General features: G+C 41.0%; 1 protein-coding gene across 1 annotated transcript; it reads right to left on the bottom strand.

Annotated features, from left to right (window-relative positions):
• Positions 1-72: 72 nt before the first annotated feature.
• Positions 73-23047, bottom strand: LOC124061983 (protein arginine N-methyltransferase 8-B). The gene is made up of 10 exons (XM_046394378.1): positions 22908-23047; positions 18988-19233; positions 17228-17383; positions 12732-12795; positions 11326-11468; positions 9535-9622; positions 8210-8325; positions 5213-5363; positions 2447-2568; positions 73-1950 (listed from the first exon to the last, which is right to left on the bottom strand). Exons 1-10 carry the CDS (start codon positions 22974-22976, stop codon positions 1867-1869), a joined length of 1239 nt encoding a protein of 412 aa, XP_046250334.1. The 5' UTR covers positions 22977-23047; the 3' UTR covers positions 73-1866.
• Between the last annotated feature and the right edge of the window lie 1484 nt (positions 23048-24531).

The following is a 24531-nucleotide window of genomic DNA, read 5'->3' as shown; positions in this document are numbered from 1 at the left end:
ATTTTTTTCATAAGATAATAATAGTAATGTTGAACATGCCAATTTTTTTTTTTTTAATTTTTATGACTGTTAACCAGATGACAAATCTATTTGTGTTTAATTTGAGCAGCCATCTTTTTTTTACCTGACAAATTTCAAAGATGCTCTTTAAATGCAAGTATCATTTTAAATAAATAACTAAATAAATTAATGACTTATCATGTATAATTGACTGCAAGCATTAATGACTCATAACATAGTATTGCTTATCCGTACCAGTCAGTGCCCTGTACGCCGGGTCAGAGAAACTGTCTGCTCTGAGAAAACAGCACTTAGTTTGATACTGCACTTTTCAGTGATTGTTATAAGCATTAGTTGCAGGCTTTATAATTTATCAGTTTCCTCCATTGCCCCCAGCTGCTGTACAGTGTGAGGCAACTGTACATTTTGGTTTCAGCATTGAAAGGGCCTCTGGTCGATGTATGAGACCGGGGATTTGAGGCCAGTTCTTGACTGTCTCTGGACATAACAATACCATAGAATACTCAGTTAAAATCTGGGAAAGACAATGTGATTTTCAAAGAAAAACAGTTTTGTTTCTCTTGTTGATGTTTTAGGCTAATACTAGGAACAATAAAGTGAATATTAGGGTAACCTTTGCCTGGATCCAGGTCTTGACTGAAGAAAAGCCTTCAAGCGGATACCTTGGCAATTACCTCAGTAAGAGCACAGGTGAAGTGGATTTTCATCAGCTTCAACGCACTGCTTTGTGTCCTACAGTAACTGCAGGTTACAGTGTGTAAACTCAAGCATCATGTGATCATATTTATGTGCATGCTATGAGAAAAAGTCTCATCAGGTTATAGCTAAGTTATAAGTGCAGCATCATCAGTATTTATTTGACTCCTCTTAGTCTGTTATCCGAGTTCAGAGCTTATATCTAGGACTTAATTGTGGGTCCGATTGCTTGACATGGGTCATGTCCATGTCCGACTAAAGAAGCTTGATGGCTTGAGCCTGTGCTTTATGAAGATCTAATCTCAAACCAATTAAAGGAGAGTGGCTGGAGTGTGTATATGAAACTATAGAAAAATGCTAAATGCAGCAGTGCGTAAAAGAACTAGGTACACTTCGGCACTTGGTCAAGGCATTGAGGATGGGGAAAGTATGTTATTGGCATGTCAATGTCACAACTCTAACTGACGACACATCCGGAATCCAAGCTGTGCACCAGATGCCTTCTATTACACACTCACAGGAAGCTACTAGTACACTGACTATGCAAACACGTGTTACCTTTCACAGTACACATACACGTACCTACGCAGGTTTGTCCTTGGCTGTTAGTGTTCCAACATTGCTTAATTGATACAACTATAAATTAAAGTGTTTCTCTGATAACATTCCCTACAGTACATAACATGACAGAAGAATTACACTTTAAATTGATCGTCTACCTATAGCAGTATATGGACAATACAGTAATGAATTAAATGAGCTCTACTCTAATTTAAAAATCCCTCCATAAGGTCCAGGCTATCGTGGAAAACAAGTACAGAACAAAACACACGGGTACATCACTCCGTCTCACATGTACACACACATCAAGAATCAAAAGCATTCTAGAAAATATTCCTGTGCTCTTTTTGTCATCATTACATTCAGGATTGTTTAACAGTCGGCATCAGTAACTTCCTGTCTTCATCATAGCGATATCGTAGCGACAATAGTGATATTGCCAGTGGGGCCACCTCTGCTTTGTCTTTGGCCGGGTCTCCTGTTTTGTTCAATGCCCCTCTACATCATCTGGGGTCATAGGAGTGTTTCTGTCACCATCCACTGCTCAGGGTTTATATTCAATGGAGCACCACAGTCTCTCAGTCAAATTTAACGCATCTTGTAGTCGTGGGCTATGGCAGCTTCACACAGCTGTCCTTTAAAATCCAGCTCAAAGGTGAAGTCCAAGTCCCGCTGCAGGTCAAGAGAGGGAGAGAAGAAAGGTTCACCAGACAGAGGGGAGGTAATAACAACACAAACATTTCCCAGTACTATCAGGTTTCCCAATTCTGCCCGACAGCAGTACATGGTGTTAAATAAGCACACACTGTTTGTGTTAGACAACAGGAGGAAGCGAGCTCAGCTTCTCCATCCCAGAGGGGGAGGAGAGGACACTGACAAGGTCAACAATAGAATCTGTTGTTGTTTGTCTGGAAGTCACTGCAGTGCGGCTGCCTGCTTGACTGCTGTCCAACACTGAGGAGACAACAATCTGCTGTGGGCAGACAGTACAGGAAATGAATCATTTCTTAGCGAGGATAGAAAGATACGAGCTGTTTAGTATATTGCTACTAAACATAACTACACATGTAATACAATATATCCCTTAAAGACAGATGTCATCAGCATTGAAGTGATCGTTTCACACAGAGCTTCCTCAATACGAACAATTAGATTGTAAAATACTCACAGTGTTTTTCTCATTGGGCTTCACAGCAATGCTGCCGGTAATCTCCTCTCCTCTCCGCACTGTTAAGTAGTCCTCCAGGTAAAACACTGTCTGCTTCCAGTGGGTGTACGGAGCGTCTGGCGCTGGGACACACCCAGAGACACACACGGAGACACACACACTTTTAAAATGAACATCAGCCATTTTACATTTTACATATATCCTAAGAGTGCTACTTTCTAATAAGGCAGCCTTTATGAAAAGTTCATAAGTTGTTACTAATGACTTAAGAAGTGGTAAATAAATAATTTATCGATTCTTAATAGATGAGTCATAAGCCTTTACTCAGAACTGTTGACTCGTTGCCAGATTGTGAAAAATCGCTCACAGTGACTGTAGTGAATCTGGACCAACATCTAAGTTAACATTTCCAGCAGCAGGTACGATTTCTAAAAAAAAAAAAAAAATCTTTAATTAATGAATTACTCCACATTTGCAACTGCTGACTTATTGGAATGTGAGAAACCCATGAGAATTAATTAACAGGGTTTTTTCCACAGCCTGTTGACACAAAAGTTGCTCTCATCAATCACTTATTACCGATATATGAAACATTAGTAAATGATTTATAAAATAATAATAAAGCCACAGGTTAAAATTTAATGCTTTATTAAGTTTTAAATGCTGGCAACATACTAAAGAAACATCTCGGGTGCAAGACAGCATATCATCTCCTTGTCTATGATGAGTACCAAGGATGTGATGTGTACACCACTGAACACTGGGCAGAAGGCAAAGAGACACCCTGGACAGGCTGCCAGTCCATCATGAGGCTAACAGAGACTCCCATCTGCCTGATGGAGAGAATAAACTGTACAGGCGAGAGCAGAGACGGGGAACTGAGCTTGTATCTTTTTTGTTGTGAAGCGATGGTGCATAAAGAGAAAGCAGCTCCACTCGGGCTCAAGATGTCAGTGCTGAAGAAGGAAATCAATGACTGCATTCTTGACCTCTCCACTGCTGCTCGAGTCAGTCTTCTTTCATCACCAATCAATCAGCAGTCAACAGTTTATATCTATTGTGCTTCCTTATGTGCATTCATCTTTGTGAATGTATGCTTGTGTGTTTGTGTTGCAGAGAATCTGACACCACAGTCCCAAAATAAATGTGAGCATCCCCCAGTGCACTGACCATTACTGATAGCTCGACCATGATTCATAAGGTCAGTAGTGCTTAAATCAAATTTCTGCCAGCTGTCCTGGTGCAGCTTGGTAGCTCTGCCTTTATAGACAAGCTCTGTATGCGTCTCTTGATAAAAGAGCCTTCTGATAAGCATGGTGGCTGCACAGAGCTGCCTCTTTCTTAGCTTAATAGAGACACTGACAAGCTAGCTCTGCTGCTTAGGCTAATTCAGTGGTTAAGATGGCACTTTTACTGAGCAGCATGAAATATAGTCTGGCTGAGAGTCTGTGTGTGTCTGATGCTGTCTTACAGCACTGTATGGGCAATCGCTGGCAAACTTTAGCTAGACAAACAGTCGTAATTATTAGAAGTCAGGTGGACAGGACAGCTAAGGTTAGGAAATGATTTTACATCTATTTCTTTATGGAAAAGAAGACTGGTGATTCAAAAAATTTGATAAATACAAGATTATCAGAACCATAAGGCTAACAGATGCATTGTGCCTTACAAGTCATAACTATGTATGATATTTGCCACCACCACTAGAGGTCAGTCACGCACAGATTTTGACACAAAATCCCTCTGTTAATTTAGTCCAGTCTTGTCAATCAGTCTGACGTGAACTGCTCTTTTACTATTATAAAAGGTGCCTTCCATTCTCAAAGAGCAAGAAATAAATGGTCTTTCATCAGTGAGGAGAGGCTTTTCTAAAAACAGTGTGAAACACACAGAAACTCCCCACCCTACTCTGAAAAGTAACCAGCTACTAAATGGATGAAACACAATAAACTTGAGAAATGGGCTGCCGTATAAACTAAGAATTTTGAGGCCAGTTACTCCCATTTCAGCTACATTAATACTGCATGTATGTAGTGAAGCTGTCCTCCAACTGAGGGTCTTGATTTCAGGTCCCTGGGAACATTAGCTTACACATAAAATGTGTTTGTGCATGTTTTCTGCCTGCCCTAATAAAGTGAAGTTTTCAGGTTATATGAAACAAGTCCAGCAATATCCTCCCTTGTTCCCTCATTTTTTCTTGGTGAATGAAGATTTTGCTACCGACATCAAAATATTCCCCACAATTCACTACGCTGAGGTCTCATACTCTGCCCTTTTGACCTTTTGCAAGGGAATCTGTCAGCAAATATGAGTTAATGTTTAAACTGAAACTGAAAGTATTTTGTTGCAGTGAAAATATGCATATTCACTTTCATGCCGAGAGTGAGAGGAGAGGACTGCTACTATTCTCATAAAGGCTTTTGATATTCAAATTCAGCCCATTCCCTTGTACCTTTGCTGAAAACCAGCAGGACTTGCTTCTTTTACATTACATATTTCACTTCTATAGGGCACTGAGAGCATCCACACCTTCAGTAAAGTATCCCTTTTGCTCCATTTTAAGCTTTGAGAGAAAAATTGAATCTGATCACCAGGGGATGCTCTTTCACTGCTGAAATTTGACTCAAAAAGTGATTCGTGATTTTTTTTTTCTTTTTTAGATTAGCATTACCATGACTTTAGTACATACACTGTAGCTCTAATGCCTTAAAAGTGCACTTTCTGCTGCCCTGTATGTAAAGTAAGAGACAATATGAGGCCTCTTACCTGTGGAGAAACCAGTCTTTTTGTGACACTTAGTAAACTCTACGTGGAAGTAAGTGACCAGTGCATGGATGTAGTCATTCCTCTGGATCTGCAGGCAGAATGTTGAGGTAAATGAGAGGTCCTCAATCTTCACTGTGTAGATGTCAACCTCCTGTATGAGTAAAGAGATGGATCACATAAACAAAACTCACCACAAGTCAATGATCATTATTAAACTCCCCTCATTAACCCTTCTTAAATATTATATTTTGACAATTTGGGGAACATGCGGATTGTCATTTGGCTCTGGATTTGTCATGTCATTTGCTCTGAGCGTACTTATGCAGAAGTAGACATAACGGCTCAGAAAAGATTTGCTTTAGTCCTAAGAAATGGTTGAAATGATATCATTCCACCAGTAGCCTCTTAGCTTAGCACAACAACTGAAAATGGGGAATGGAGAATACATCAAGGAGACCAAATAAACAAACAAATAAAAAACCAAAAACAAAACAACAACAATCATTAAGAAACAGCACAAAGCCTCTACCTTTAGGGTCACCATTATATCCTACTGGGGCTGTGTCAAGATAATAACCATCCAGAATGAGGCTGGTAACCCTTGTGTAGGGATGACAAGGATGGAGGTCCTGTGGTCATTTGTGTGCTTTAACTATTGTCAACCTCCAAGTGTTCTTCATGCATGGTGCTATCAACCCAAATCTGTCCCCTGCTTCCAGGCACTTTAGCAGGGTATCTGACAGCACATTGCCCCTCAAGGCCATGTTCAGAGAAGAACATGTTGTTCCAGACCCTGGTTTACTGTCATGGGATATCAGCTTTGATTACTGAGTAAGAAAAGGGAGTGCAGCTCACCTGAAACCTGCAGTGCACTACAGGGTTAACATGTAGGCAAAGGTGTGATAATCTTGTTTCATGTACCATCAGTGCCAATAAATATTCACTGCATTGCTTGCTGGCTTTGGTGCCAGGTGTCACATTTGCTGCGGCTATAAAAACTATATGACATTAATGTCAGGTTTCCCCCGCTGTCTTAACCACTCTCATAAACACCAGATAAGAGTATTTACCCTGGTCATGCAGTATAAACTTTCCAAAGTCACATTTCAAAGTTTAAGACAACAATATAACACACTGCAATGTTTACCCACTTGCAATTACTCTAAAGACACAATAAAAAATTGAACAGCACAATCATGCAGGTTGTTGTTAACGTTATATTAATTATTTTCTGCAGGATTATGCTTGATATCATCCTCACGGAATATTTCTACCAAAGTTTCAATCGGTAGTTTAATAACATGAGGTCCTATGTGTACTTATCCTCAGCCATACAACTTTAATGAGGTCATTCAGTAATCCATTTAAAGACAATAAAGCTTGTCAGGGGGGTAACATTGTTGTACAGCTTCTTTTTTTCAAATACAAGATCCAAAGATCAGCAGCATTCCCATCAGCTTCATTGAGATTCTTATTATACTCTCATGACTGATCTCAGATATGCTGACTTTATATCTCACTGCATTCAAAATTAAAGGCTATCTGATATAAGAGAAAACAAAAACTGGGTGCTTGACAATCAGCAACACAAAGAAAGTGGCACTGGTAATGATCAAGAACCAATATTCCACCAGAGCAGAGGTGAAACAGAGACAGAGCCTTCTAATCAACGACAGCCATAAGGTCACTGTGGCAAGGAACACAATCAGTAGGGCCAGACGGACTGCAATTGACATGCATGGCACATCAGCTCAGTTCCTCTAATCCACACAGGGAGAGGCACAGACAAAGGCAACAGCCACACATCAAGGTCATATCATACCAGCCACAGCATGTCATACAATATGTTTACCGATCAGTCATTGTCACTGAGTAGTTATTGTATGTGTGAGTGTGTGTGTGTGTGCGTGTGTGTGTATTTCACCACTGTAATCATGCCGGCATCTCTGCATTACAGTCTATAATCCTCACCCCTAGCATTCACTATGAGACAACTGCTAATATACTGATATTGTCTGGACTAATCATTCTTTATTACGTACTGTATGGTTAGCTTATTCACTTTAGGTACAGATTTTTCATCTGACAAGTGAAGAAAGATGGGGTAATGTTACTGTTGATACCATGGTAATAATCAGGAATGAATCAGGTCCATTTTATGGGTTGACCGATGGTGAATTTTTAAAGACCCATATATAACAACAGTTTGGAGCAGGAAAAGGCTCATGAATTCTCTTGAAGACAACATTTGCATTGCTTTCATGCCACATACAGTACCATAGGGCCACTATTGACACTGTAAAAGTATAGTATAAAGCCACCTTTCTGTGACCTTACCTCAGAAAAAAATCAATACTAGGAAACAAATACATTTCTATATGAATACTGCCATGAATTGCCACTCTCTCATGTGACGTCAATTTAAAAGATAATTTTGTATGTCAAAAAATTGGCAGCAAAGCTTGCATTTAGTTTTGTGTGAAACCATTCAGTGAGCTGCTTCACATCTCTCATTATAAACACCACAGAAAGACTAAAAGAGTTCAAAATCCCTGAGCCCGGCCACGTTGACAGCTGCAGCTATGTGAAGGGAGAGTTAGCTTGTTTCATAAGCTAGCATGGGGGGGTCGAACCTACTGGTTTATTTTGAATGTTAAACAAGCTGACATCACTTACATGACTGTTGGGTGTCTTTCTAGATGCATGTTTCTATTCTCAAAAAAGTTATGTGACGTCCCTGAGATGCAAAATTATCTTGATAAAATTAAACTGACAAAAATATGTGTCCCTCATTGCACAATTCAAATTGGATCAAGAAACTACTTGTCTCTCACTATCAACTACTGTTAACATTTTCTCCACTATATGGCCCCACCGTGGGTCACCAGAAGGAGAGGGACTTTGCCTCTCTATTGGGTCTGCAGTTGACATTTACTCAGGCATTGTGATGAAGCGATCATCTGCCATCAGACCAATTACTGTCTATGCATTACTCACCTTGATGAGGCAGGAGTTGGTCACCACCTGTTTGGGATCCACAACGTCCACCAGTGGTTCCTTCATCGCCACATTACGGATACAGGTCATGTCAAAGCCATAAACGTTCTCCCACCCTGGTACAGTAAATATAATGTCATTGAGATACTTTCCCACCAAGTTTTCTATTCTGTTTCCTTTTAAGAGGTTTGGAAAAGCCACAGGAGGTGTAAAGAGTTGAACTGCACTAGTCTGGCTCTTAACACAGAGATACAAATTCTGATATACCTCACTGGATGAACAATTGTCATTTTGAGAGATGAAAGTCACATTGTATTCAGGGATGATTTGTAAACATGAGCCTCCTTGAACGCAGCCTCCCCTCCTTCCTCAGATAGCCTTGCAGCTTCGGCAGAATCATACCATGCATTATTCATTAAGCTCCCTTAGATAGTGTGTGAGCAAACATCTCTATCATGACCCAAAGGAGAGAGCTACTTGAGTGAGCTGGAGAGTTGGTGATAATGAACAGGTCACACACCCCTGGAGACTTCGTAATGTACTGTATTTGCATCTCTTGCTGCACACTTAACAAAGGCAGTGTGTAGCCCAGAGTAGCACTAATGACCACAGGATGCTCTTAGAATACTGGAGTGCTTCAGAAGGCCTCTTCTAAGTCAGTCTAAAGGTCATCTTGCCTTGAGAGAAAGAAGTTTGTGGTCAATACTTGCACTTGTCTCACCACTCGTCACAGAATAATGGTGATCTGAGTTGAGGTATTCAGATACAGGAAGAGATCAGGAATACAGTGAACAAATGTGATATGACTCTCAGTAGATCATCTGGTGCAGTAAGGTTGTATATCTTCCCTGATGTACGACGAAGTGTGGGTATGAGGCCAACTGGCTATTGTTGTGTTTGTATGCCTTTTGTTAAGTGTGTTGCACTGGCTTCACACTGGCTTTGACGCTGCAAAACATCGCCCACAGTCCTCCTGGCGGGTTTAGAGTGGGATGACACGGAGATGGAGAGGCATGTTGACTTATAATATCAATTACCGCCTCCAGTGTTATACCTGAGGAAAAGTTCAAAATCATTTGCAGAGCAGGAAAGGTTGTGTATGCACTGTGTGAGCGCACCCACACTTGTGTGAGTACAAGGCGGAGGTGTGGAGGTGTGCTTTACATCCACGGATCATTTACAACATGAAGACATTATTGAGGTTAAAGCCACCCGAGAGCTACACAGAGTACACCAAGTACAGTACAAGTATTTGCCATTCCACAATCCAGGTTCAGGTATTACCCACATCCATCCTCACTTACACACTCTCACTCTGAACTTACAGTGTATTTTGAAGTCTTTGTACTGCCTGTCCTCTATGGCCACCAAATACAGGGAGGCACGGTCAGGAAACATTAATCCTCCGGGTCTCTGTTTTACAAATGAGGCAAAAAGTAAAACAGCAATTAATCCTGAAAGGCATAATAAAAGGTCTACATTACAGCATTGGTGACATTTACAGCCAAGAACAAGTTTAAATTATGGAGGCATTATTGTTCTACCTGCTTGTAGATTTGAATGGCAGAATTGTTTGTGATGTATAACATTATGATTATTACTTTCCAATAACAAATCAATGAAGAGATAAATGACATTTAGTCATTATAACTGAATCTAACATTTGGTTCTGTACTAATTTATCACTATCTACTATTCTGAATCACAGCTATTTAGAAAACACCCATTTGTTTCACGCGTTGTGTTTAAGTTATGTTCTGTCTTTTGATTATTGATCCATGTGTCATGATTCGTGTGTCTTGTCATGTCTTTCCATGTATTATGTTCCAGGTTTTTGTCATGTCCTGTTTTATTTTGAAAGTGTCACTTCTCCTGTGTGTCACTTTTCCGTGTAGCTTTGCTTTGGTTTGTCTTGATTGCTTTCTCCTCCCTTAATGTGTTTCACCTGTCTCTCGTTATGTTGTCTATTTAGTCCTCGTCTTCCCCGTCACTCTTTGTCAGGTTGATGTTTTGCCTTCATGTCAGGAATTGCTTGCCATGTCAGGATTATCTTTGTCTTGTCTTGCCAGGGTTTTTGCCACAGTTTTTTGTTGATCCTTGTGCCACAGTGTGTGCCTTTTCTGGGTTCTTTGATTTAATTAAAAGAATATTATTTTGGACCTCCACCTTCCCGCCCTTTTAGGACTCTGCATCGGGGTTCAGCCCTCTGTGTCAGTGACGCCGTACTTTTTTGGCAATTTGTGCTTTATTAATTAGCAGGTTGTTCCTCATTAACTCCTCAGTTGTTCCTCACTAACTATACCCATTTTTGTGTATTGTGTAGCGTTAAAAAAAGAAAACATTTCCGTGAAATATCAGTTATTAATATAATAAAACTTCCATATTGTGTGTTTTTTATGTTAATGTAATGATTTTTTCATTGTGTATTTATTCATATTATTTACTTATTACAGGTGCAATGAATCACAAAACTAAGTTTGAATTGCATCACAGTTTCGAGTGAATGATTGGATCATTTTTCAAATCAGTAAAGAAAAGGGGTGTTGTCGTCATATTCATTTAAAGATGTGTTGCGTAGGCTCTGATGTAGCTTAATGTATCTGTAGTCTCCACCATAGATGTATTTTAAATATTAATACTGAATTAATTTAGTTTTTATATTATTTATTTATTTAGCGTATAGTTTTTTGATAATCTCTTATAATACACTCATGACCTTCACAATGCATACCTGAAGGGTGTGGGTGAGATCTTTCAGATGGATACTTTCATAATCTAACTTGATTTTGCTTTGTTTGATTTTACCAAATCCACCTTTAATATTTCTCAACTATTTGATTACATTTTAAGACCTTATTTATATTATACAAAGATCTCATAACTCGACATTCAACCAGTGAGAGTCGTAAGTTAAATTTCAGCCTAGATCTCTATGCATTGGTGTGATCATTACATAATTGTCTAACAGTACTACCTTTGTGATTTATTTCATGGTTATTACAGTGGTGGTTTATTTTGTCACTAGGAAATTTCTTACTGATATTATTGAAAATAAACTTGTACACAATATCAAGTTGATACACACATCGAGACACACTGCACACAACAATCTTTACCAGCCACTTGTCCCTGGCAAAGATGACAGTGTTGAGCATGGATTCATAGAAGAGACAGTAGCCCATCCACTCAGATATTATGATGTCAACCTTCTCAACAGGAAGCTCCACCTCCTCCACCTTGCCTTTGAAGATGGTGATCACTGCAACATACAAGATATCAATCTTTAAGCCAGGTCTGGGCCCTTCTGTGTGGAGTTTGCATGTTCTCCCTGTGCCTGCGTGGGTTTTCTCCAGGTACAAAAACATGCACATTAGGTTAATTGGCTACTCTACATTATCCTGTAAGTGTGAGTGTGTAGTTGTCTGTCTTTGTGTGTCAGCCCTGCAGTTGACTGGCAACCAATCCAGGGTGTACCCCACCTCTCGCCTGTAGTCAGCTGGGATAGGTTCCAGCCCCACCCTGATGGATATACCGTATAGAAAATGTATGAATGAATGTTTGTCTTGTGGCGTACAAAAATGTCTTTAAGAACCCCTTAAATTAGGAATAATAATGCTTAACATGTGTAAATGAGCATGGAGGTCATGTTGAAAAGCAGATTTGGGTGTCAAATCCTTACATTGATTATATACATATATACACTGCAAAATGCAAATGCAACTCTAGAATTACCATTTCCCATTTTCACAGCATGAAATAGCACATAATGAAAACTAAAAAAGACTTATCATACCATCTCTTAAACCACAGCAAACAGAAAGTTTCCGTGTTCTGTGTAATATCTGTGTGTGCAAGAAAGGGAGTGGTGAACATTAGAGAAAGAATTGTGACACTTCATTTTGACAGTGTGAGCTAACATAGCAGCCAGAGTGTTCTTATGGAAATCAGTCCAGCTGGGGTTTGCAGTGCAGGAATTCATCTTTGCCCTACCTGAGATTAGCTGACTTCAGCTTTGCCTGCTGATAGTGTTTGTCAGGATAACATGTGAACCCTGTTACTACAGCTGGTGATTGTTTCCTGTTCACCATATAAAACTCTAAACTACTTGTGCATACTTAATATTCATAGGTTAACATATAGGCCACCGACTGACAGTGGCGTTTATGGAGTTATCATTCGGTAGATGCACAGTCAGTAAGTTTGTTTTCAAAGTTACAGGCGTATTATGATAAATCCATTTGCTTTGAAGTTATATAAGTTAGAAGTGAGTTGATGCAAATGAATATAAATGAGCCAGTCCAGTGCAGTACGGAATGACAAACACAGGTCCATCTTCACACATGAATCATTCAAAATCCTGAGCAGTGGAATACCCATGACCACCCATCTTCCACTCCTCTGCATATCTTTCCTCCTTCCTCTTCATTCACTATGTCCGTTGGACTATAACCCCTCACTGCAGATGAAGTACGGTGTCATCAGAACGGGGGAACAGAAGTGGAGGAACAGCTGCAGCTCTTACCACTGTCGAGGTGGTTGGACTTGATGATCCTCTCTGAGTATTCTGATATACTGGAACATTCAATCTGCCAAAGAAAAAAAAAATGGAAAAAAGACTTAACTGACCAAAGATGAAGCACTGTGATGCTTTGGGAAGAAAATCTTTTGAAGTGTATACTTCATTTAATCTGAAAAGTAACTGTAGCTGTCATAATAACAGGGCCACTCCAGTAAAATATAAGTTCCTCGTAACTGCACTTAAGTGCAATAATTTAGAAAATGTGTGGCCCTTAAAGGCAGTGGCAACACTTTATTTCTCTCACATGAATGTCTGACTGACGCTGCAGCCTTCATAAGGTGCTCTCTGAGGTTAAAAACAAAGTCATCTCACAAGTTTCCAGAAAAGGCAAAGGAGATGTGAGTTTGTGAAGCATTTTGTCAGAGGACTTTTTTTTTTTTTTTTTTTTGCATTAAGTGGGTTTTTATCACTTAAAGTGTGTTTGTGACTTGTGAACCCGACAGCAGCAGGTACAGCAAGGGACAAATTATCATCTGACTTTGTGCACTGGGGTTAATTTAGCATTGCAAGATATGTCCTGGAGTAGAGCTGAAAATAGCAGACGATTAAAGAATATGAAGGGATAGAAATTACAAGGTGATCGGCCTCTGTGCCAGGCCCTGTCACAGCATCTTATTCTAAGTAATTAAAGGGAAGATTAGTCACTGCTCAACTGCAACCAGCCATTTAGCTCTGACGGGACCTCCAACTTCTAGTTTCATTACTCTTTTGACATTTTAAATTCTTTTAAATTATCCTTGACCCCACTGCTTTTTTCTTTGTCCCATTTCTCTTCTGCATCTCTGCCACGTTTCTCTCCTTGGCCTCTTTTTTGTACCTTTTCTTTTCCGTCCCTTTACGTGTCTTGAGCTTCTTGCTTGACAAATTTTGCTCTTTCTGTCTTTCATTCCAATGCTGGCTGATTTATTGAGGTGTCTGAAGCTTAGAACATTATAATGGCCCTTCATTCATCAGAATAAACTCTGGACACTTATTTAAGCAGCTCCCAAACAAAACAACGTAACGTAATTCAGCAGGAGGTATTTGTCAATACCAACCTCTTATAGCGTCAGGGAGTCTGAGAGTATAGATTTTCACCTGAGAGTGTACATTCTATTTCGCCTACCCTGGGACTCGAGATATGTGGACTTACTAATGCTGCAGGAGACCCATCTGGTCGTAATCAAGCACACTCTTGAATGAACTCTAGGTGCTCTGGATCGTTAAAAAGGTAAAGCCTAGCTGGGACTCTTGTGCAGAAAACAGGCTGAAAAATGGAAACATTCAGCTCTGCCTGTGACTCTTCTGGCACATAACGATATCATTTGGGATATTTTTGCTTTGTAGCTGCTTTGTAGCTCAGTTTTCCCACTGAGCACGTATTCAGGTTAGGGGAATTTAACATTAGCACCACCTCCCTCGAGCAGCCCTTTTCTCTGCTGCCTATTAGCGGAGGACTGGTCAGGATGCTCCTGGTGGTGCCCACGGCCTGCAGACACACAAAACCAGTGCACCTACAGCCTAAAACTAGGATCAACTGTATAAACAGACAAGCATGCATAATCCTGCACCAGGTGTATGTATGTGCGTGTACTTGCAGGAATACAGGTGCATGTGTGTTTTGCTGTACTGTTAGTATATGATAATAGGACTGCCACTGACAGTGCTCTAATTGGCAACGATTTCTCATCTCTTTCCTCATCTATGTCGGAGGAGACAGCCATTATCCATGTGTCCATCAGATTCACGCTTCAGCGGGAGAGCTGAGGCCTCGGGCCATGTTTAGAGTCAACACAACCTTGCATGCTGCCTCCTGCACCTCTCACTAGTGTCAGGAATAGTAACTGTCACTGTAGTCATCCCACTATAGTCCTTCTCTCGGGAGACACAGCAAGTACAATTTTCTAACTCTGTCCAGGTGACATGGCACTACAGCTAGTTTGAAATGAGTTCAGCAAGACACAAGACATACTTATCAGTTCATATTCACTTTATATTAGTTCAGGTCTTTCTGTGTCTCTCTGGTTGCAAGATGCAGAAACTAAAGTCTACAAGTTTTGATATACCATCAACTTATCAACTATCTATCAGTTAGTGACCCAGTATCACACCCAAGAACTCCTAAAAGATCTCCCCATGGAGTTGCATTCAATTCATCACATTCTGGCCCATATATGATCTATCAGATTATGACAGCAGTGTCTGGCTCTCTTTGCTGGAAACAATTTTTAATGAAAAGTAGACCCCCCCCCACCTTAATAACTCTTCTACCATTGTAGGCCCAACCACATCCTCCCAGCCACATCACATATATGTATATAATTCGAGCCCTTTAGCTAATAGCATTGCTAATAAAACATTGCTAAGGGGGCAAGTCTCCTTGGCTTGCTACATGTACATGCAGCCTTATACACAGACCACTCATTCACTTTGGTTGATATAAGGGCCCTATTTATGGCACAAAGTAGGCACGTCTGCCATTGTGCAACCAAGTATGCAACCATGTCCCCAGGTAAAGGTGGAACAACTGGAGCTGTGGAGACTCTAACCTGCGAAAGAGAAAGAATTCTGTTGACAGAGGATGCAAGGAAAGCAAAGAGGAAGAGTGATAGAAACCAAAATAAAACAACACTGAATGGACGGGCATTCTCTCAACGGAGAGAGCTTCACTATTGTTTTGAAGTCTGACACCCAGTTGATATTTGTTTATAACCAGGGCTTGACAGGGTTCAGAACTGGTATAGAGTTGGCACTCTTTCAACTAGATCAGTAAGAAACAAAACCTGTCTACTTAACAGGGTGTTTTATTCTGAATTCAAATTGGGATTTTTACAGAAGATAGGCTCATAGCAGTAACCATGTTGCTGACGCTAACACTAACTAATGCTAGCAGCCAGAAAACAAACCAGGAGCTGCAAGGAAATAAACACGTGTTGGCATTCACAATCTTGCTTCAGAAATCTGGTTGTCTTTGCGACAGCGGTGCCAATGATAATGTCACTTTTAAACACTTGGGGGGTGAAAGTTGAAAAGTTGTCTGTTTCCACTTTAAATGTGGGCTCATGATTATATGAATCTGTATATATATGGAATTCAGCACCAGAGAGTGTTTTATGGGCTCCAGAATACAAGTTACCACTTTTCTTTTTGTAACGAGGTCCATATGATAGAGTAGTGTTCTTACTGGCTGAGAGCCCAGTACTTACACCTCACAAGCTCATCTTTCACATGGATCTTTTTAAGCTTTCAGTAAGACAAAGGCATAGACGTCTGATCAGTGAAGCAAGAGGAGCAAACGCACTCCCATTATTCAGTTGGGGAAGCAAAGTCATGGTTTTTCTACACCACTTTTTATCTTTTTAAAATTAAACTTATTGCCATTAAGTCCCTGCGAGGAAGGACCTTAATCAAGCAACCAATTTAAACTGAATAATGTTTTTATGAATATAATTTCAAATATGAAACAGCCCTTCGTCTAAAAATCATTCCTTTCCTCATCCTTCCAATTACTAATATGATGATGATGGTTTTATGGCATCCTCAGTGTAATTAATTAACCTAGTGTAGGTGACTTTTTCTTCACCTAATCTATGTGGTTTGGTGGTGTATAAATGCAGGAAATTTGTTTTAAATTATTTTTTTTCTCTCTAGGGGAAGACCCCCAGTTCCTCTTCTGATTAGCTAACTATACAAGTTTGCTTCCCCATTTTAAAACATAATCAGGCATCCAAGGACAAAGGTACTGGGCTTTGGCGTAGAGCCTCAAACCAAGAACATCTGAGTCAAAGGCAAACTAAATCCCTGAAATCTTAGCCACATTTATGTGGATAAAACCCTGCCAGATGGACAGCAGTAACACAAGTGTGAGTTCAGCACAAACTGAAGTGATATTCCAGTTTAAAGTACAAAGACAAAAATTGAAGAACGGAGTGGGACAGCAGAGGGAAGGAAAACAAAACACGAGACACAAGGCAAAGTCACACATACATAAACACATAATGCCAACCAGTAGAATCCATGTCTCTTAGCAGTTCCAAGTTAATAATTCGTCCCCACAACCAAATGCAGGCCGTCTGGAACCAATGTACAAAAATAACTTCCATGTGGTTATCCCAAACTTTGAGTGTGTATCCAGCATGCGTTCTGAGACATGCCCTGGCTACCAATTACTTCTGCACCAGTACACGATAACAGAGAGAGGATTCAAATCGCTATGGCTTAGCCTGTCAAACTGCCTGAGAGGCCACACACTTTTATCACCTGCCTGTCAGACAAAATATTCCTCCAAGATTATAGGAAGTCTGTCAAAAAATGGTTTAAATGTATGTACGGCTCTGCAGAGAACCGGATGTATGCATACAGTACATGCATGAATACTTGTCGGGCTGGGCTCTACAGTGGATAGATCCTGACGTCGCAGCATGATGCACTAAGATGCGCTAAAAAGAAACACGTCTTACCCCATACACATGCTTTGCCCCTGCCTTGGCTGCAAACATGGACAGGATTCCAGTTCCGCTTCCAACATCCAACACTATTTTGTCCTTAAAGACATGCTTGTTGTGGTACATGGAGTTCCTGTAGGTGAGTGTCCTCACTTCATCCTTCAGCATCTCCTGGTTTAACATACGACAAATAAAATCAGGAAGATGCTGACACAGCTAGCCCCTATGGAGAAAGAGAATATTTTTGCTGAAGTAAAACCATGGCTTGATAATGGGGCTGTATATTTGCCATGGTATGAACAGAGGATCCAAACACAAATAACAAACAGGTATCACCTAATCTTACTCTGCTGCTCCTCAGCCGTATTTTCAAATCCACACTTGGTGTTTCTAAATAAATCCCAAGAGCCTGCAGGCTCAGCCTGTCTGAATCTCTTTTCTGACTCTGCCTCTTCTGCATGCACGTGTGAGTGTGAAGAATATTCAGAAATGACAAAAATACCCTGACCTATATTCCAAATATATATAAAAAATCATTTCACAGGTCAGGAACATGCTCCCTTTTTACAGTCTCTTAATGGTCTGTTCAGGGTTTCTGCCTGTTAAAAGGCTGTTTTTCATCACTACTTTCGCCACCTGCTTGCTCATGGAGGAACGGTGGGTCTCTGTGAATTAAACAGTACGGTGTAGGCCTGCTCTAGATGAAAAGTGTCATGAGAGAACTTTTGTTGTGATTTTGCACTATATAAATAAACCGACTTGACCAATAATTTCTGTCTCCTGTATTTACAATGCTGCAGCTGTGACAGAAAAGATTAAAACATCTTGACTAGTGGATATATGAGACACTTTGACTGACAGTTGAAGTTTGATAGATTTTAAAGTAAATCTTAATTAAAACTGCTTTGATCCTCCACCATTCTATATAAAGCCCACACTGTGTGTCGAGCTTAAGGAGGGCATCTGCATCCCAGGCAGAAATTTCTCTCGGGCTGGGTTTGCATCTCATGTCCTTTGGGATGGGATGGCTGACCGCAACCCCAGCCACTGTTCTAACCATCTATGACATATAGCATTTGGTTGTTATGGGCTGTTAGGGCAGTGCAGAGCAGGACGATGAGCTACCTGGGAGGCTCAGTTCAGATAAAATGTCACACACAATCATCATTAAAGTGCCTTACCTAAGTACAAAAGAGAAAAAGATCTGAAGGATATGGGGACAAACGTCAGTAGAAAACAGAGGCCAGTTCATGATTTCCACATCTTCACCCACTTTTGGGATGCAATGGATGATCCACAGGTGTAGTAACTTGTGTTCACTGTGTGGCAGTTAACACCTAAAATCATCTTGTTTAATGCGAAAAGTAAGTTGTTATGATGTTTTTGATACAACTCTGAAGTATGGATATGTACGTTTACTTATTTGAGTTGTATTCATGAATTTGCACTAATGCAAAAAATATGCAGTTTCATGTGGAGCTGTGATTACAACTATATGCTGAAAAATGAGTGTTTGAAGGAAGGAGCATTTTCCACAGGGTGTAACTGTAGGCTAACAAACAACCTGGTCTCCCTGGAGCTTCTGTGAAAGATGGGGTGGAAATGCAAACAGGAATGTGCAAACAGAAACTTTAGTTCCTTGTTTTAGTCCCTGAGATTCATCATGCATAACTTACATCAGTCCAATTGTCACCAACAAGTGCAGGCACAGGAATAAGAAAACACAAACAAGTATTTGTCATTGATTCTGACTGTGAAAGGACCCAGAGACAAACCTCGTGTATACCAAAGTGTGCATAAGAGTCAAAGTAGTAGTCTCGTGAGGTCATCTCCTCTGGGCTAAGGAACTTGGCCATCTTGCCCCTCCCGGGACAGCTGGGGAGGCTGGCTGCATGGGGCGTGTGTGGCGGCAGAGGAGGCCGTGCGGCAGGCTGGATGGAAGGCACAGGCTTGGGCAACGAGGTGGGCTGTGCTGACTGGGATGGAATTATGCGGACTGGCTGTGGTTGTGACTGTGGTTGCTAGAAAGAGAGAGATAAAGAAGAAAAGGGCTCATTACAGCCGAGGACTCTTGCTACCCACATCACTTTTGGAGTAAGATGCAAAACAAGGACGTAACTTGGCATTGACAATATCACATGTTGCCATTTCTATTCATGGGCAGCGGGTGGCTTCATCTGCTCTAACACCTCTCAGGTCGCCTGTCATAAGCAGTTCAGTGAGTTCACAGAATCCTGGGAGCCCCATTGGGTTGAGAGAGTCCTCTGATCACTGACATGAATTCAGCCTGTCTGTCAGAAAGCAGAGGCAAGAAGGCTCTGCTCTGCACGGAGGGTACACCCATAATGTCCTGATTATCACCTCTGAGGCCTGCTGAGGGGATCTAGCCATGGTATGTGCGTGTGAGGGTGTTGTACTGTGAGTGAGACAGAGATGGAGAAACAGACTCACAGCATCTCACTTTTGAGCCAGTAAGCCATTCTGGCGTTTATTCTCATTCCAACATTCAGGCTTCTAAAAATAAATGATAAATAATTGGCAATGTGGACCAAAATAGGTGGTGTTTTTAGTCGACTGACAGCCATGTTTCAGCATTACCACCACAGTGCATTCAGTGGTGTAATCTGGGAGATGAAAAAAAGAAGAGGAACAATTGAGAGTGTCTGATTTCAGGAAAGCTAATGGGGGTGTAAGCATAAGCTTCATCTGATCCATCCATCCATTCAGAGTTTCAAAAGACACTTTGATGTGATGGGCAGCATATAACATGTTCAGTTTAAGTGTTGAGATTACAACAATAAACCAAGGTAAGTTCAACTTTGAATCTATGATTCTGGACATTTTCAGATAACTTACCAAACTGAAGTCTTTTTTAAACAAAAAAGGTCAATTTACTGTTTCCATTTACACTTTAATCTAACAAGGGTGTGCATAAGAGAGTCATTAAGGTGGATTACCTTATAAATAGATGAAGTCATACTACCAGCCCCCAGTTGTCTTTTCCTGCTGAGCTTAAATGCCACAGACTGGGTCACATTGTCCAAGAAAACAGTGTGGAAAATAACTGGCCACAACATAGTGCATTCACTTTAAATCTGACCTTGGTCAGTTACATATCATTATTTGTGCTATTATAGAAGCATTTTAAGCCATGTGTGGGTCCACCACTTTGGTCCAGACTGAAATATCTCCATGACTATTGGATGGATTCTCATGAAATTTTGATGAACATCCATGCATGTTAGCACACTGTCTTTGGCATTTTGTTGAAAGCACTGCTATGTTTATTTACAGAGCTGATAGGATGCACACTGACTTTTATGTTCTGAATGACATCTCATTTCACAGCCAGCCAGCTAGCCTGTGGCTACTTCACATGCAGAGCGCTCTCCTCCTAAATACAGCTGCAAAATTGAAATGTGAAAGTAAATGAATGATATAATCATTAAATCATTCAAAATTAATTAAAATTCTAAACTGCTATAGAATGAGCTACAGTATCAACTGTTAATCAATCAGTTGCTGCCTCCTTGACTTCAATGGATTTGAAATTAACTGGTGTAAATAAAGCACGATGCAATGGTGCATAAAATTGTCTTTGAAAAAGAAACAGAAATTCACAGTAACATCAGCTCTTCAATTAATGTAAGACTAGAGAAACATTATTGCAGGGTGCATGAGAACATTGGGATTACAGTACAAGATTACATGCATTTTGGGATGGGGGTGGGGGGCTTGTCATTAAAAAGGGAAGAACAACTGTTGAACTTCTCTTAATCCTTTAAGCCATGATGTTTATCCAAGGAGGGAGGACACTTACAGTGCAACATATTAAACCACTATTGCAATTATGCATATTCTCTAAACCTGTTTACCAGGACTGTACTGTAACTTTTTATATATTTCTTCTAATTTTTAATGGCATGAAGTTCAGAAATGACAAGCATATGTTTCTATTTGGTAACAGAATTAAAGTTCCATAAAGCTCAGCTACGATACACTCCCAGGTGTACAGCTGGCCCCAAGACAAGATTCTAAGAGTCAATAATTACAGAAGGGTCCAGAGGAGGTGTTGAGGGCTGCCAGTTTTAATACAGAATCAATGTGGACTTTTAAGAGTTGCAATTTAGAAAAACAAAACGTGTCCAAGCTGTCATTGAGCGACAGATGAAAGTTCACTTGAGGTGCTGTACGGTCAGGGGAGAGCAGCTGCAGTGAGCGTAACTGAGATGCCTTGGAAAGGAAAGAGGAAACAGAGGGTGGCAGTTGTCCTTGACTCTGACCCTCCAGACAGATAAACACATTTGGGGTTCAGTTTCAGATTGAACCCTCACCTCCACATGGAGATAAGGTTTGTTATTTGAGAAGGACATTAGGTGGTACTCGCGTCACAATCACTGTGCACCTGTTTGACTGTTGAGGGTGACCCCTGTTTTCTATACCATTGCTCCTCAAGTCAGTAATAACGTCAGCAGGTAAAGGTAACATACAGATGGCCTAAACCTAGGGCAGAGGAAATCTTAACTGATCATTTCATAGGAAAAAGTCCCCAAACATTCGGGAAAGAGAAACACTTTGGTCTTCTGCCATTACGGTACTTAGGCGCCTCTAAGCACACAAACATTCGAGAGAGCAGTGGAGACAGAGATCCATCCATCTGTGAAGTATCATCTCATTATAATGTATCTGGTGCCTGCTGCCTTCAGAGGTGAGCGCACTGATAAAAATGTTGAGAGTTTGAGGGGAAAGGCTCCTACCTGGCTTTGAAGGAACTTTATTTGATGAATAATGTTTAACAAAGCGACATGGGGCTGTCTCCAACTTCACATAGTGTTTTAATCTTTTAAGTATTACTCAAAGATGAATCAGCACTGCTCCTTCATTTCACATCGTGAATACGGATGTGGCAAAGGGCTCACACTATGCTGTTCTGATGCTATGCTCAAAAGCAAGCCAAAGTAGAAGAAATCTTCAGTGAAACGTGTCTGGATCCGAATTTATTTTGAGGAGGGTTGCATAAACTTTTCAGACCCTGTGAATGATGTACACTGGTATGTGGCTGACATCGCTTCTTCACCTTCCCCCACTTTCCCTTCTTACAGCTCCACACATCAAGTCCCACTGTGCTCCCCTTCGCCTGTGAGGTGCTGCAGTACCTTGGACAGCGCAAGTCATAACGATCAGAGCGCAGCAGCAACACATTTTGGCCCAGTCAGTGCCCACACTGTATTTCCTCATCACAGTGCTTCATTCATGTAAACAGATTCAAATAAATTTAAAATTGTAAGAAACCGTCTAAAGGTTTCCTCTCTGAGCAGATCGTCTTTGTAACATCATGCCACTGGCCTGTCACATACAAACGTATAAGTGAAACCAAGCTGAAACCCCTGCAGAGCACCATGAGCCGAGGAGCTACATGCTTTTATTAAAATAAATTTTAAAAATTTCAGTGAGACGGTGCAAGATTATTTTCAAGTGTACTCGATGTTGGAAATATGCCTGTTTCGGGGGAGATGGGGGGGTGAACATCCTTGCAGAGATGCAGCCTGTCACTGACGTCCTGCATTTTGTCCGAGATGCAACTTCTTTAAAAAGGTAGGACGCATGCTGCGAGACGCATTTAGGGCTCGGGACAGAGAGAACCGGAACATTCAGATTTTAGTTTGGCAAATCAAAAGGTGTCTCTCACACTTACCTCACTGCTCTCAGACTCCGCCATTTTTCTCCGGAGGAGCATGCAGCGGGACGAGTGCTTAATTCCCATAAGCGCCAGCAAAAATGTGCTTACACTTGAGAGAAGTGAAGAGGATGAGAAAACAGTACGCGCCTGTCTCCCTATTTCCAGAATTCTTATTCACATCCCAAACAGCAGTGTGCTTTGGAAATTTCAAGACAGTAAAAAGACACGAAACTGCACGAGGTCCCAAAATCATTACAGCCACTGTTGCCAGAAAGTGTAGTGGATTCCATGGTGCAAAAGTTTGCAGTCCACCGGTGTGCTTTCCTGGACAGCATTAGAGGAAAAGGCATCATTTCACATCAGACAGGATGGGAGCAACGTACTATCCCATGACCCTGCGAGCGTGGATGAGGATCTCAGAAGGTAGCAGCACTGAAAGCAGCAGACTGTCAATGTACTGTTTTAGTCCCAGTTTTATTCAATCCTCCACCGCAACATTGTTTCTAAAAATAGTCCCGCATCCGCTGCCACCACACAGAGTGGAATGATTTGCCACCGAGTACATGCACAGCAATGTGAGGAGTCTTAAAACGTGCCCACGAATTTATCATTAACACATGCTACTAATCATCTTCAGCGTAACTCCTCTGCTCCGTTTATTCGCTGTCCGTCCTCACAAAGTGCTGAACGTTGGAGAAAGTTGGAGTTGGTTCACTTTCTGTTGAAAAGCGAGGACGCTGTGTGCTCAGATGGCACACACACACATACACGCACACACACACACATACAGGAGAGAGAGAGAGAGAGAGAGAGAGAGAGAGAGAGATGAAACGACCACCCCTCCCTCACTGGCCAGAGGGGCACTATCGGAGCAGCATGTTGTTTGCTCGCCTGTTATATGCTTCACCTGATCTGCTCACTCCAGGAATGAACCAGGACAACCTAAACACACACACATCACACACACATACAAGCAGATGCATGCATTCTTTTCGTTGATGCCTTTTCCTTCTCTCAGCTGTTACCTCTCTCACAAAAATGACAACCTCATAATCTACTGCAAATTTTTGGAAGTAAATTTATTTGACCCAGGATGGTTTCTTGAGATATTTTGTGATAGCCCTTAGGCCCATAACACCTATGACTGCACAAACTGCCCTGGTTTTGACTTTGTAAAATTACTGCAGTCTGCCATTGCTATCAGCACTGTTCCATGGGATAACTAAGCGTAGGCTAACTAAGCATGTGCTACTGTACCTCGCCTGTAATCTTCTGCTTTTGCACTGGAGTCTATTTTGAGTAAGGGCCATTCCTCTCCACCACCCACACCACTCACCACTTGTTACATTATTCAACAGAGACGGTAGGCAGACTCACCAGGCAGCGAGCAGTCACCAGAATAGCAGCCTGGCCAAATGTTCTTTTTGTTGACCACACCTTGTAGCATTATGAAACACACACCTGTAAATCACCTGTTCCGCACTTGCGTCTACACGTGAAAATGTGGGTGCGTGCATTATACAGATACAGATATTTATTCAACATATGAACATGGCAGCTACACAAGTAACATTTAGCATGTAATGCATGCATCTTTGCATGTAAGGAAACAAGAGTCATGCAGGTCTACACACAAGTC

Source organism: Scatophagus argus, chromosome 7, assembly GCF_020382885.2.
Source record: "Scatophagus argus isolate fScaArg1 chromosome 7, fScaArg1.pri, whole genome shotgun sequence".
NCBI classification, from domain to species: domain Eukaryota; kingdom Metazoa; phylum Chordata; class Actinopteri; family Scatophagidae; genus Scatophagus; species Scatophagus argus.
Note: the sequence above shows the minus strand (reverse complement) of the source record. Positions and strands in the feature narration are given on the sequence as shown.